This window comes from Artemia sp. Qi Xiang Cuo, chromosome 1 (genome assembly GCF_049724085.1).
Source record: "Artemia sp. Qi Xiang Cuo chromosome 1, ASM4972408v1, whole genome shotgun sequence".
NCBI lineage: Eukaryota > Metazoa > Arthropoda > Branchiopoda > Anostraca > Artemiidae > Artemia > Artemia sp. Qi Xiang Cuo.
The window spans coordinates 10,390,418-10,406,030 of record NC_142794.1 but is presented as its reverse complement, the minus strand read 5'-3'; the positions used below and the strand labels follow the sequence as shown (position 1 = coordinate 10,406,030).

General features: G+C 36.3%; 1 protein-coding gene across 3 annotated transcripts in view; it reads left to right on the top strand.

Annotated features, from left to right (window-relative positions):
- Positions 1–15,613, top strand: part of LOC148956001 (cell adhesion molecule Dscam2-like) — a 240,243-nt gene that overhangs the window by 204,073 nt on the left and 20,557 nt on the right. For all 3 annotated transcript variants that reach the window (XM_089093545.1, XM_089093538.1, XM_089093530.1), the window contains exon 21: positions 14,573–14,748. In XM_089093545.1, coding sequence (XP_088949671.1) covers positions 14,573–14,748 — 176 coding nt within the window. The remainder of the gene's footprint in view (positions 1–14,572; positions 14,749–15,613) is intronic.

Genomic DNA, 15,613 nt, shown 5'->3' with positions numbered 1-15,613 from the left:
TGTGGGAGAATGAATATAATTAAACATAGTAGCACTAAAATCAAGCAGAAGGACAAGAAGAAAAAAAGAAAAAAAAAACTGAGCAACACTAAAACTTACCATGCCAATCAAAATAAATGAAATAAACAAAATGAAAACGAAAGATAGAGGGGAAGAAGAAGGGAAGAGAGAACTAACTTGTAGAATTCTTTGATTCAATAGTTTAATTTAGACCCAAGCACCTATAATAAAATAAGCACAATAAGCACATAATAAGCACAAGCAATCAATATAAGCAAAAGCATACACAAGCAATATATAAGCAAGCACAAGCAAATATAATAGATAATGCTACATAACTGTCTAGGCTTAAGAGGTGGTTGGTTAGCTGTTTTTTAAATTGTCCATAGGAATGACATAGCCGAATTATAACTTGTAGGGAATTCCAGATGGAGGCACAACATAAAAACTGGATTGAATTCCGATCTAACGTTTTTGGTTTTGTGAATGAAAATATCCATATAATATCTGAGAGAAAAAGAAACACAAGATCCAATGCGTAATTCAAAATTTAAAAGATATAATTATTTGAAGAAATTGGGGAGGAGTCAATGAAAATACTTAAAAATGAAACAAGAGGAAAGCTGTAAGATGTATGTGGACCCAAAGCAATTTTCAGAGTACTTTTCTTAGGTCTTATTTATTTTCTGAATACATTTGTCTAAAATTTTCATTTCTGGTAATAAACTACTTGTTTATCTGGTAATAAACTACTTGACAATATGGGTAGCAAATTGTATCCTTAAGCTTTTTATTCTTAATTTAGGATTTTTTCAAGCAATCCCCCTACTGTCTTTCTTAACCCTTCTATGCTAGCCTCCGGAGCATGGCCCATACACGTTGAATTAAATTTATAGGATCTTAAATATACATTAAAACCATTTTTTTTTAGAAAAAAAGGAATTGATTGAGTCTCTAAGGGTCTAATTTGATTAAAAATAAGAAAACCTTGATCTGAATCTTGCCTTTCACTAAATGAAGCCTCTTCGAACTTGGGGGGGGGGGGGTAAAAAATCGATTCTCTACTATTATTAGGAAATGTCGTTAAAATAATCTTGAAATACAGGGGAGGGGAACGATGAAATGACTCTCTTCACTTTTGTTAGCGAAAATGTTATTAAAATCACTTGTAAGGGTCTACTCCAAAATTAACATCAAGTCTTGGAACGTTTCATTCATAGGGAAAATGTCTTCACTTAGGGCTCCTCCATAATTCAAATTCAAATTCATTTAATTAAAAAACAAGACATAGCTCTCGTGGGCAAAGCCCAAATATGATGTCTCTTAGTCATAATTAACAAAATAAAGTTGTCTGATAAAACTTCGTCAGGATAAATAAAATAAAGGATAAAAACACTTGAGATTGAGAATAAAATTATCTGGTAAAACTTCGTCAGGATAAAAATAAACTAAACAATAAAAACACTAGAGATCATTATAATATTTGACAAAGCTTGGCACAAAGCTTTTACTATAACGCATGGTGTTACAGTGGACTGGGGTTAGTTTCGGAACTTTCTCAGCCACTTCCCTGGGGGGACGAGATCTTATAGGGACAAAAGGTGGGGAAAGGAATGATCGGTAGATGGGATGTTGAAGGAGGGTGGAGCCAAATCTTTGGCATAATTTTCCTCGGCGGGAAGAAAGGGATTCACGTTTCAATTCCTTGAGGTAAAAGGAGTAAGGAAGAGGGGAACCGCCATAAATGATTTGCAGTGATCTCTTCTGAACTTGTTCCATTTTATCAATTTCATCCTGGGTAAGGGCAAAGTGCCAAACCGGACAAGCATATTCAACTAAGGGGCGGATGAAAGTGTGAAATATTAGTTTCAGCTTATCCTTAGGAACTCGAAATTTTTTCAGTGTTTTTAGCATTTGGATTGCGCCGTTAGCTTTTTTTTACAATTGTCTTTGTATTCTCCCGCCATGAGAAATCAGAAGAAATCCCCACACCAAGTAAAGTTATCTTATGGCTTATTAGCTCGGAAGCGTTAGGAGGTTCGAAAGTCAGTAGAGTATTCTGAAGAAAAGAAAATGTCGTGACCGAGCCTTTGTCCTTATTCACGACCATATTTAGTTCAGCCGCCTCTGAGGTAACTTGGTCAATGATACCAGCAGCATTGCTCTTCGAATCCTTAGATACGATTTCCGTTAAGGACAAGTCGTCAACGTATTTCCATCTGTCCCCCAGCTTAGCAGCAATTTCATTTATCATGAGGAGGAAGCCCAGCGGCCCGATGACAGTTCCTTGTGGGATTCCACAAAAAACGGGCAGAAAAGTGGAAAATTGGTCTTTAAACTTCACAGTTTGCTCTCTATTTGTTAAGAAGCTCTTGATGATTTTAATAATAAAGCTGGGTATATTTTTTTCCGCAATTTTTTCTAAAAGGATTTTTTGATCAACAAGGTCAAATGCTTTTTTGAAATCAATTGCAATTAAACTTATCCATTTTCCAGGTTCATCCAGGTGTTTTAAAATAAAACCAATTAAATTAACAAGGTAAAGAACTGTCGAACACTTAGGGATGATACCAAATTGCTTTCGATCAGTTACTTTCAAAAGATATTTTTTCAGCCATGCGGCACCAAAGCTTTCGTATATTCTGCTAAAAACTGACGTAACTGTGATCGGCCGGACATCAGAGAAATCAATAGCTGCTCCTTTCTTTGGAATTGTAGTAATAAACCCTTTCTTCCATTTCTTTGGAAAATATCCTGTTTTTGTTATATTATTGAAAATTATCTGAAGGGGAAATTATAATTCTTTAGCAAATGCTTTAATGAGAGCAACTGGAATGTCAAAAGGGGCAACGGAAGTTCTTTTTAACGAAGAGAGTTTACGGATTATAATTGCCGATGAAATATCAGCAATTAAATTATCATCTGAAGAAGTAGTTAACTTTACTGGAGGATCCTCGGGTGGAAGAGGGGGGTAAGACTGCACAATTGAAGCAAAATGGGCATTTAAATCATTCGCGGTTATCTCTAGAGGCTCATCCTTCATGAAGACAACTGGTTGAGAACTTTTGCCAGTCAGACTTTTTATTTTACTGAAAAACTGCGACGGTTTGGTCTCCAAAAGATGGTCAACTTCATTTTCCTAGTAATTTACTTGTCGCTCTTTGATTTTCCATTTTATTTGGTTTGCCAACTGTTTTTCTTGATTCACTTGGCCTTTTTGTATTAGGTGCAATCTATGTTTTATCAGTTGCTTTATTTCTGAATTTACGAATTGTTTATCAATAGAACAGAATTTAGTCTTACGTTCGGGAAAGCACTCGAGAAATTTTGAATTTAACTTATTATGGAATTCTTCTACTTGGGAGTCCAAGTCTTTAGCTGAAGAGACCGCGACCCAGTTTTCTCCCGTTATCCAGTCACCGAATTGCAACAGACCATGGTCAGTGATCGGCCTTGAAGTAACTTCGGTTACTGAATATTTAATTTTTACTTTTTCCAAGGGGTTCCACTGTAACATATAATGATAACTTCCACCAAGTGGTGCTAGTTTACTTGGATTCTGGTAATATTCCGAAAGATTTGACAGGATTACATCCAGAGATGTATTCCCCTTAGTTGTTGGGAAATCGACTACAGTTTTAAGGTTAAGTGACCTGGCCAGCGAGTTGCTATCGAGTTCGTTAGCATCTCCTAACATCACTACTCCAAAATATGGGTGGATTCTCTGGACATAATCTGTTGATTCCTGCAGCTTCTCCCAAAAAGCTTTTCTTGCCGCAGCTGGCTGACCAGGTGAATAATAGAAAACGCACACTGCTACGGCAGAGAGCGGCCTAGGGAGTCGCTTATGTTTGGGGTTTTACCCAAAAAATTCATTAATTTCTTCAAGAAAATGTAAATTTAAAAGTGGATGTTTTAAATCTTAGTTCAAGAGTGTCATAATTACTCCTTCTTTTTTCCCAAGAGGATGGTTATCAGGCCGAAGTTTAATAAAAGAAGAAAAGTTTGGAACTCTCAATAAATTAAGATCTTGCCGGTGGACCTCGGAAACACAGATAACGGAAGAGCCAAGCATTTGAGCCGTAGTCTGGAGTTCAGTAAATTTCTCTAGATTTAAACTTTCGGCGTTGCTGTAAAGGAAAGAAGGAAATACGTAACGTTTGTCAGGAAACTTCCGGGAGAAAGGTTTATTTTGGAATTTCTTGTCCCCTATTGTAACTGGGGCAGCATAAAGATTACTTAAACTTAATTCACCAACATATCGTCGTGCGGTAGTTACAGGGTGCCAGTGGATGGTGAAGATATTCGGGCCGGGGCTGGGTGTTTATGGGCTGTTTAGGATCAGGGCGAGGTGGAGGAGGTGGAGTGAGGACGTCGAAGAGGCTTCTGAGAGGATTAATCGGAGAGGTGGTGTACTGAAAAGGGGATTTGGATTCCCCAGGAAGGTGGACCTTCTTTTCTAGACCCCAATAGGGTTTGTTTTGGATTTTCTGCTGTTTGCGTCGTCAAAAGTGGGCGTTTTTTGATGAGCTTGGGTCAGTACGGTTCAAATGCGCTAGTCTACAATTTTCATCTAAGCATCTAAAACGAGGGTACATCTTTATATGATCAAGGACGTAGTTAGTACTACTACATGACTTGGCAAGAAAACTAGAACATGGATTTAGGAACCGGCAGAGAATACCAAATTTACATGCTCCTTCTCCGAAAAATTTACACGCCCCTCTTGACTTGGGCTGTTCAGGGCAAGGTCGAACTCTATTTTTGTTTATCGGAGTCACTTTATTTTCATGAGCAAATTGACAACTAGCTCCCCTCTTGCAAAAACCATTCCGAAAGAACCAACAATCTCTTTTACATTGTGGTTTGATTATTTTCTAGAAAATGATGTACAATTCCTCTTCCTGTAACTTGTCAATCGGAATTACATTATTTTCATCTCTTGCACCTATGTCATTATTATTATTCACCGCACTTGGAAGGGGCATATCTGCTGTAACTGACGTCATACTTACAGCCGTCATTTTGCGTTGGTTATTTTGGGCGGCTGGCTGGGTACACAGTTCATGGCCGCTTGGGATTTGATCCAGTGGAAATCGGTTTAGAAACTGATTTATCTGCATCATTAGAGAATCAATTGTCGTTTTTTTTTCGTCGGCTAAAATTTCTAAAATACGGCGTTCTTGCATACCAATCCCAAGTTTTTCAGAAACAGACCTGACTTCATTGTCAAGCTTATCGATAACAGAATCACGGGCTGAAAGTTCATTCTCAAGGGCAGAGCATTTATTTCTTAACGCTGAAATTTCTCGTATATATTCTCCACAATCGACACAGGGAGTTTTCTGTTTTTTGCTGGGCCTAGTTATTATCTTTGCTTGGGGATTGGAGGACCTGGGAGTTACTATAGGCGTGTTTTTCGCAACAGATCTAGGGCTTGCTTTTTGCGTAACTTTGCCAGAAAGTTTTTCATCACTTGTAATCAAAGGGGAAGTGGGAAAATCACAGTTTAAGCATAGCCATTTCTCTAACTTCTCTCTTAAGCCAAGAGTAATCTTTGCACATTTGGGGTGCCACCATTGGCTGCATTTAGTGCACTGAACTGTCCCACTGGTTGCTGGATTTCTACATTCAGGACAATAATATTTAGGCATTATTAAAAGGGAAGTTATTAATTCTGACAGGAGGATCTGCCCCTCTCCTGCTCACCATTTAGGGTCACATTAATGTTTTATTATATTATATCACTTTACGTCTACACTCTTTGAATGCTCAAAATTAATAATATTTCTCAATCTCTTACTGCAGTCAGTTTCACTTGTTGCGCAATCCAATTAGATTCAAAGTTCAATCCAGTTTATGTCCTCACGGAATATGAAGAATCTAGGTCAAGTTTACCAAAAGTCCATAGTTATTTATTCCTGACTTAATCCTTTAAATGATCTCTTAATTAACTCCGGTCACTGAATTAATTTAATTTAAGAACATACCGGACTTCAAATTTAATATATCCATTCGTAGGGAATATTCGTATGTCTAGGTTGGAGCTTGAACGGGCATAGAAATTGTCCATATCTGGGTTGGCACTTGTAGGGCATAGAAATTGTCCATATCTGGGTTGGCACTTGTAGGACATAAAAATAGTCCCTATCTGGGTTGGCACTTGTAGGGTAGAATGAGTATAATGTTTTTATTTATAACACATACATAAATAAATGTCAAAAAACAGGTTGGCACTTGTAGGGCATAGAAATTGTCCCTATCTGGGTCGGCACTTATAGGGCTTAGAAATTGTACATATCTGGGTTGACATAGAAATTGTCCATATCTGGGTTGGCACTTGTAGGGCATAGAAATTGTCCATAACTGGGTTTGCACTTGTAGGGCATTGAAATTATCCCTATCTGGATTGGCACTCGAAGGGCATAGAAATTGTCCAAATCTTGGTTGGCACTTGTAGGGCATAGAAATTGTCCCTATATGGGTTGGCACTTGTAGGGCATAGAAATTGTTTATATCTAGGTTGGCACTTGTAGGGCATAGAAATTGTCCCTATCTGGATTGGCACTTGTAGGGCATAGAAAGTGTCCCTATCTGGGTTGGCACTTGTAGGCAGGGGCGTCCCGAGACTCATTTCATTGGAGGGGCGATCTTCGTAAATTTTACCGAATTGCCACCTGATTTATCCCGAATTTTCTGCACAAATCAAGAATTTTGCTAAATTTCGGGCAATTTTGCAAAAATTTTGCCGAAATTCTCGCCTTCGGCGAAATTTATACCGAATGCCAAAAATTTTGGAGGGGAGGCGCGCCCCTCCCTGCTCCCCCCCCCCCTCAGGATGTTCCTGCTTGTAGGGCATAGAAACTGCCTGTATCTGGGTTGGTACTTGTAAGCATCGTTGTGAATCCAAGTTTTTCCAATTCTTTTCATAGCCAGTGCAATAGTTCTACCGGTATAAGAATCATGGAGAGCAGGCTTATGTTAATAAGCCTCAAGATACGATTCAGAAAGGCTTAAAATAAAAAGCATTGCATCATTTTGCAAAAGTATGACCGCAAGAAAAATTGAGGAGAAAGGCCCCAGTCATATTATATATTTATTTATTTACCCACAAGAAAAGAAAATAAAACGAAATAATACAGAATTAGAAAAGACACTATTAACCAGATAAATATAACAAAGAAAGCAAGGAGTACAAACCGGAGACTTCAAAAAGAAGGAAAAGAAGAAAACTAAAGTAAACGAGTGATGCCACTGTGGGCGCCAAGCTTCAATAGGACTGGGATAATTTGCCAGCTAGCTCTGCAAGTTTCGTTCCAATGTCTTGGACCTATAAACTGAGATAAGATTTCAATATCTATGTCATGGGGGCAAATATAATACTTCAAAGAATTTAGACTTGAATCTCTTTTTTCCCGCCGAGAAAAATTATGCCAAAGATTTGGATCCTCTCTCCTCCAACATCCCATCTACCGATCATTCCTTCCCCCACCTTTAGTTCTTATAAGATCTCGTCCCCCAAGGGAAGTGGCTGAGAAGGTACCGAAACTGACCCCAGTCCACTGTAATACCATGTGCCACAGTAAAAGCTTTGTGCCAAGCTTTGGGAAATATTACAATGATCTCTAGTGTTTTTATTCTTTAGTTTATTTCATCCTGACGAAGTTTTATCAGACAATTTTATTCTCAATCTCAAGTGTCTTTATTCTTTAGTTTGTTTATCCTGACGAAGTTTTATCAGACAACTTTATTTTGCTATTTTTGACTAAGAGACATCATATTTGGCCTTTGCCCACGAGAGCTATGTCTTGTTTTAAAATTAAATGAATTTGAATATAAATTTGAATTAATAGAAAATAATAGCAACGAACTGAAATGATATATCGTTTATAAAAATAGGGTAAACACCAGAAAGAAACAAAACCAATTGACCTCTATAAACCGAAAGTAATCTAGCAAGAACCTTTTTATTGTATCTACCTCGATATGTAATAATTTTAGAATAACTTAATTGGATTTTCTTCTTGCAATCAGCAACAGCAAGAGTCCAGAAGGATTTTAGTGATTTACTAACATTAATTCCCAGACACTTTAAAAAAAAGAAATGGACGAGATAGAAAAAGATTATAGCTTTAGAGAAGTGACAACATTACTTTTAAACGAAAGATATTTACATTTTAAAGGTTAAGAGCGAGACTAATCGCCAGAAGTTTAGATGGTACTGTCAAAACAGACAAGGAAAGTTCTTTTTTTTTGTTCTACTAATCAATAGAATATCAACCGCATAAGCAAGATGAGATATGTTTACTGGATTAAGAAAGTCAATAGAAGGGATAGTAAAAAAGGACAGGTAATATAAAGAGTTTAAAAATAGAGGGAGAGAGAACCACACCGTGCAGGACCGCGCTCCGCACCGAAATTTTATTTTCTGAAACCCCCATATTTGTTTTAATTCGCATGGAATGCCAACATCGAGGAAGAAAATTACCGAAGTGATTGTGCCGTGACTAAAAAGAGGATAAATAGCTTGAGAGACCCTAACGGTGTCGAAACGTTAGGAAGGGTCTAAAGCACATGAAAATGTTTCCAATCCCTCTTTAATAGCCTCAATAAAAAATTATCCAAATTCCACGGCCCTGATGGCAACCTACCCGTCTGGTAATTCAATCTGATTTTCACCAAAATGTACCAAAGAACTAGTTGATTCGTCAATTTTGAACAATTGACGGATTAATCCAATTCCTCAATTGTTTGGTGATGTTTAGGATGTTTTTGAAGCGCAAAATAAAATATTTTGTGCTTGAAAAATATAAATACAAAGATTTTACTCATGATTTCCCCTCTAAAAATATGAATATAAAGATTTTACTCATCATTTCCCCTCATTGTCTTCTCTGGAGAAGACAAAGAACGTTGGCAAAGGACTATGAAAGCCAAAATAGACTAAGAGAAGCTGGAGGAGACCGAAGACGTTGGAAAAGAACTAGAGCAAGTCGTCTAGTAGTAAAACAAAAAAATCAGAAGATCGCAAAGGATGTTTGGTGATGTTTGGGATGTTTTTTGAAGCGCCAAAAAAAAATTTTGTGCTTCAAAAATATGAATATAAGGATTTTACTCATGATTTCCCCTCATTGTCTTCTCTAGAGAAGACAAAGAACGTTGGCAAAGGACTATGAAAGCCAAAATAGACTAAGAGAAGCTGGAGGAGACCGAAGACGTTGGAAAAGAACTAGAGCAAGTCGTCTAGTAGTAAAACAAAAAAATCAGAAGATCGCAAAGGATGTTTGGGATGTTTTTTGAAGCGCCAAAAAAATTTTTTTTGCTTCAAAAATATGAATATAAGGATTTTACTCATGATTTCCCCTCATTGTCTTCTCTAGAGAAGACAAAGAACGTTGGCAAAGCACTATGAAAGCCAAAATAGACTAAGAGAAGGTGGAGGAGACCGAAGACGTTGGAAAAGAACTAGAGCAAGCCGTCTAGTATTAAAACAAAAAAATCAGAAGATGGCAAAGGATGTTTGGGATGTTTTTTGAAGCGCCAAAAAAATTTTTTGTGCTTCAAAAATATGAATATAAGAATTTTACTCATGCTTTCCCCTCATTGTCTTCTCTGGAGAAGACAAAGAACGTTGGCAAAGGACTATGAAAGCCAAAATAGACTAAGAGAAGGTGGAGGAGACCGAAGACGTTGGAAAAGAACTAAAGCAAGTCGTCTAGTAGTAAAACAAAAAAATCAGAAGATGGTAAAGGATGTTTGGTGATGTTTGGGATGTTTTTTGAAGCGCCAAAAAAAAATTTTGTGCTTCAAAAATATGAATATAAGAATTTTACTCATGCTTTCCCCTCATTGTCTTCTCTGGAGAAGACAAAGAACGTTGGCAAAGGACTATGAAAGCCAAAATAGACTAAGAGAAGGTGGAGGAGACCGAAGACGTTGGAAAAGAACTAAAGCAAGTCGTCTAGTAGTAAAACAAAAAAATCAGAAGATGGTAAAGGATGTTTTGTGATGTTTGGGATGTTTTTTGAAGCGCCAAAAAAAAATTTTGTGCTTCAAAAATATGAATATAAGGATTTTACTCATGATTTCCCCTCATTGTCTTCTCTGGAGAAGACAAAGAACGTTGGCAAAGGACTATGAAAGCCAAAATAGACTAAGAGAAGGTGGAAGAGACCGAAGACGTTGGAAAAAAACTAGAGCAAGTCGTATAGCAGTAACAAACAAAAAAATCAGAAGACGGCAAAGGATGTTTGTTGATGTTTAGGCTGTTTTTTTAAACAGTGTTGCCAAGCCGTCATTCTCTTGACAGTTTTTCTGGAATATGAGTTTTATAATGTCTGATGAGGAACAAGGCGAAATGTTAATTAACAAGTATTTTTTTGTCGCAAAAAAGAAGAAGAAAATAGCTTCATTAAATAGGGAAGGACAATAAAATGACTAGAAAGTCATTTATGTTTTAACCGATGGTTTTTAACGATTACGCTGAAATTTTAAATGTATCAGTTTAATCATCATGACTGATGGACTTCCAGCAAAGCACAAATGAAATCCGAAAGAATATGTAAAAAGGAGTTTTTCCGCGAGAATATAGCTGCGTCAACTTCAACTAAAGCATCACTAAAGCAACTAAAGCATAACTAGCCTCCATTTATAAGGGGGGTCACTATTCTTTCCTAATCCTGTTCTTTGTTCAAAATTTTTACAAGCGCTTTATTGACGGCCGTACAAATGTAAAAACATGTTTATAAACTTTTCATTATTCCGAGAAAATTGTCTTCAAAATTTCTCAAACTTGCGACACTTTCCCCACCCATTGTGCCACACTGGACACAGGATTGAAGTGAAACCTTGTTAAGATTTTTTTGTGATATATTAACAAAGTATTAACAAAATTAACTATATTAACTATATTAAAAAATATAGTATATAACAATATGTAGTGTACTGAACAACAAAAACACTAGAAGAAGTTTTGTATTGAACAATACAAAATATAGGGGAGGATGAAATCAAAATATAATATACAAATTATTTCCTTCGGGGAAAAAAATGTTTAAGTTTTCAAATTATACACACTTTTCTAGCTAATATATTTGAAACTTTCTCAATGTAATCTTTAAAAGAAAGAGATTCATCCACAATGATGCAAAGGCCTTGAACAGTTGTAGTCCTCCATATTGCAAGGCCCTCAGCTTCAACTGAAGATATCCAAAGATAACAATTACAAGACCGTCCAAAAACTACAAAATATGACTTAATCAATAGCAATCTGCACCTTATCCAGACAGACATTCTGTGGATAATGTTTGACAATGAAGTAACCAGCAATTCTGTCGTTTTCGCACACACAGTTGGAGCTGTGTCATCAGCCAACATCGGGAGAAAAACATTAATCTCTCTATTAGTAAATTATCAAATCTTATTCACCAGTGGCCGAAGAGAAGAAGAAAGATTATTGGCATAAATCAAAAATAATAAGAAATACACCCTTAGGTACTGCACATCTAATTAGCAATGGTTGAGATATTGAGCCAGATATTTTAATTCTTTGTGGACAACCAGAGAGGAAACTGCTAACCAAATTGAGAAATTTTCCATTAATTCCATATTTTCGAAGCTTTACAAAAAGTAGAGAATGGTTAATTGTACCGAAAGTTTTAGTAATGCCTAAAAATATTGTTACAATTCGGTAATCTTTGTTAGGAACAGGATTTTCACAGTTAACTAAATATGCTATTGCCTGTTCCCTATTCCTTCCCGAAACCAAACTGATTGGGGGTGCAATATATTAAATTTCAAAAGATGTGTGTAAAGTTTATTATTAATTAAAATTTCAATTATACGGTTTGATAGGGGTAAAACTGAGATAGGTCTACAGTTTGACACATTAGTCTTCTCGCCTCCCTTAAATAAAGGAATCACAACTGCTGTCGCAAAACAAATCACGCATACAAAATACTTCTAACTTCATTACAATTCATACAAAGAAAGTAATAAATCCAAAAGCCAACCATTAATAAATGGTCAACTAGCATGTCGGCAATGTTTAAACTAACTAAATTACACTAATTCAACAAGTTAAATGAGAGTTAGTTTTGGTGTTTATACCCTCTGCCCTCTGATTTTAAAAGAGCAAAACCAATTCATCTTTTTTATTTATAAAATAAAAAAACTAGTTTTTTTTCAACTAAATGCAAGGAGGAATATTAAAACTCTAGACGAGCAGGAATTATTTCGTATATGAGGAGATAGCCCCCCTCCTCAATACCTTGCTCTTTACGCTAAAGGTTTTAGCACTTAAAAAGCTTCCTATTCTGATTGAACAGCCCTTGGGTTTCAGGACTCGTTCTTAAAAAATTTGGACAACCGGTCAAAATTTAGCGTAATGAGCAAGATATTAAGGAGGAGGGTAATCCCTTCATATATTGAGTAATTGCAGTTCATTTTGAGCTTCAACGCTGCTCCATACTTTCAGTCGAAAAAATTGTTTTTTCTAATTTAATTTTTGATCGCTTTTCAAATAATGCCGGTAAATATGGGTCACTTTCCATGTTAAATTCGCTCCTTTTTCGGGAAACTCCTCCTTGAAAGTTCCTCCCATGCAAAATAAACCCCCTATAAAATTCCTTTCGGACAATTCCATCCTTGCTGAAAAGTCTCTCCCCTCCCTTCGTAAAATTACTTGCAGAAGATTAAGCCTCAAAAATCCTCCTTAGTATACTCTCTCTGAAAAAGACTTCAAGTAATAATCGTTTCCCGATGACTCCAGAAATCTCCCTTCCACGGAAATTATTCCCCAGAAATACAGACACACTGGATATTTCCCCGAGGCAATTCCCCGAAACGTCTCGAAAAACAAAATTGAGCAGGCAAAGAGAAATATGACAAACATATTCAGACAAATTTCTCCTAGAAAGTTCACCCCTGGAAATTTCCCTCCATATGGAAAATTTTTCGAATAAAAGCTCAAACCAAGCACAAATCCCCCGTCACTCTGAGAAGTATCTGCATACTTCCCAAAAAAAAAATATTATAACGCAAGCAATGTGCAAATTATATAACTTAAAGACCTATCCCAAGGGGAGGGGGGCGTAGGACTTGTTGTCTCCAAAGGCATAGTTTTGGGACTTTTCAACTATGTTGAACCAAATGACTATCTCAAAATTTTGATTGAACGATTTTGGGAGAAAAAGGCACGGGGGAGGGGGCTAGTTGCCCTCCAATATTTTTAGTCACTTAAAACAGGCACAAAACTATTATTTTCCGTTCAAATGAGCCTTGTCTCGATGTTCAAGGACCAATAGTTCAATACGATCTCCCCTGGGAAAAAAACATCAAAGAAACACGCATCCATGATCTTTTATCTGATATAAAATATAAAATTCCCCATTTTTGCATATAGGAGCTTGAATTCTCTACAGTAGGGTTCTCTGATATGCTGCATCTAATGGTGTGATTTTCATTTAGATTCTTGGAATTTAGGGGGGGGGGGTTCCTCCTTTTTGATAATCAGGTAAATTTTCTTAGGCTCGAAGCCTTTTATGGGTAACACTAAGCTTGATGGATCTTACATATTTGTAATCAGCATAATAAGCCTATTCTTTGTATATATTTATTGATATCGAAATTATTTTTTTAGAGTTACTGGTACTATTCAGACGTGTCGCTCCTCACTTACAGTTCTTTACCACTAACTGTTTGATAAAAGCACTTTCTCCCTTTGAAATATTGTTTGGCTTCTATCCTCTCGGATGCATACAAGAGAATTTCTTCCATGGTTGCTTTTTAAAGATATCTTTATTATTGTATGAGAGCTGGAAGTTTAGTGAAAAATATTGTAGATGGGGCTATATCTCATGAATAATTAAAAAAAACAGGCACTAGAAATAATTCTGAAATACAAGAAGAAGAAGAAAAAAAAAATAACGTTGAAGCTCCCCAGCAGCATGATCTCATTCTGTGTCCTGACTAAGAAGTTTTTTTCTGTCGGGATCTAAATGGGGAAACTATTCCAGAGGGTTACACCAACGAGCCAAAAACTGTTGCTGGACATGACTTATTCCTTTTCTCATGTTCAAGCTTAACTTAAATGATGCTATTATACAATGCAATAAATTATTATATGGTATTCTCACTAATATATTAACTGCAATAAGATAGTTTTTTGTGAGACTGACAGGTTTGTTTGTTTGTTGTTTTTTTCAATCAATCTAATCTCTTCTGATTGAAGTAAGCTCAGTTGGAATTTTTTCATTCTCAAATCAGCTATTGATTTAAGACGAATTTGTATCAAAAAAGTAAAAATTTATTTTTATGTACACTGCATATGATGAAAAGCTTATCAATATAAAAGACGAAAATTATATTGAAGTAAGCCACGTTCGGGTTACCTTTTCCCACTAACCTCTTAATTAACCCAAGCTTAATCCGGAACTTATTAACTGGGTGAAGTTTAGTTGTATTTCTTTCGGCATATGAACGTGTTCAGGAACTACTTCAGAAAGTGATGAAAATTTAAAGAAGATAAACATTATGGTTTTTCATTATTTGTCATGTGCTTAAACTATTTTAGAATTGCCGTATATAAACCACGTTCAAGCAGTGCCTTTAGATGTTAATAGAGTCAAATTAATGTGGTCTACAGCATACAGCCATGGAATAGAGCGATTCCTACTTCATCACAGGGAAGAGCAAGGCGAATGGATTGAAAAAGAAATAGATGGCTCTGTTAAAAGCTATGAATACAAGGTTGGTGTTTTGCTTAATTGGCTTGAACTCAGAGAACTATTTCATTTTTGAAAATTGTAAAAATAGAGAAGTTTTTCACAGTTCTCCAGAGTTTCAGTTCATCAACAGTCTCATTGCCAGAACTTCTAAAGCTTCGCTACTGAAAGCTCTAGTATTACATAGATAAAACATTCAGGATTGGACCTAGAACCAAAGTTAGGACCCTAGACCGAACCTGGGACCTAGAACCTTGCTCAGAAGTTTCTGCCATTAACCATTTTATACTTGTAAGCAAGGCCGTACCCAGCGGGGGGTTTGAACTCCCCCCATGACATGTTTGTCTGACTCGTAAAAACGTAACAAAAATGGATATAAACAAGTTTTTTATGCGTTTTTTTAGGTTTTTTTGTGTACCCCCCCCCCCACCCCCGAAAAAAATCTTTGAGTAAAATAGCCAAATTTTACTTTGGCACCCGAATTTCACGTCGTTGTTCGAAATATATCTACGTGTTTCGGCTTGCTTCTGTTTTGAATCTGAGTTTTTCCAATAGCAAAGATGTGCATATTATAAATTGAACCTTGACAAAATGAATAACCAACTAAAATAAATGCTTTACAATATCAGCTGGAATTCATTTAGTGACGTTGCACCACTATTTCCACCCCAAACCATTGAGGTTTTATGCTTCTTTCCAAGTTATTATAAGGTTTATGTCCCTTCTGCAAGTATTTAGTATGATAGTTAAGAATCCACAGCAAAACAGAAAACTATAATCCAAACCAGTGCAAATATTCCACCGATTTTTTTTTGTCAGCAACTTTTAGTTGGCATACATAAAAAACCTCTACATTACTTGTAAAAAAAAACTCGAAATATGTTTTTAAT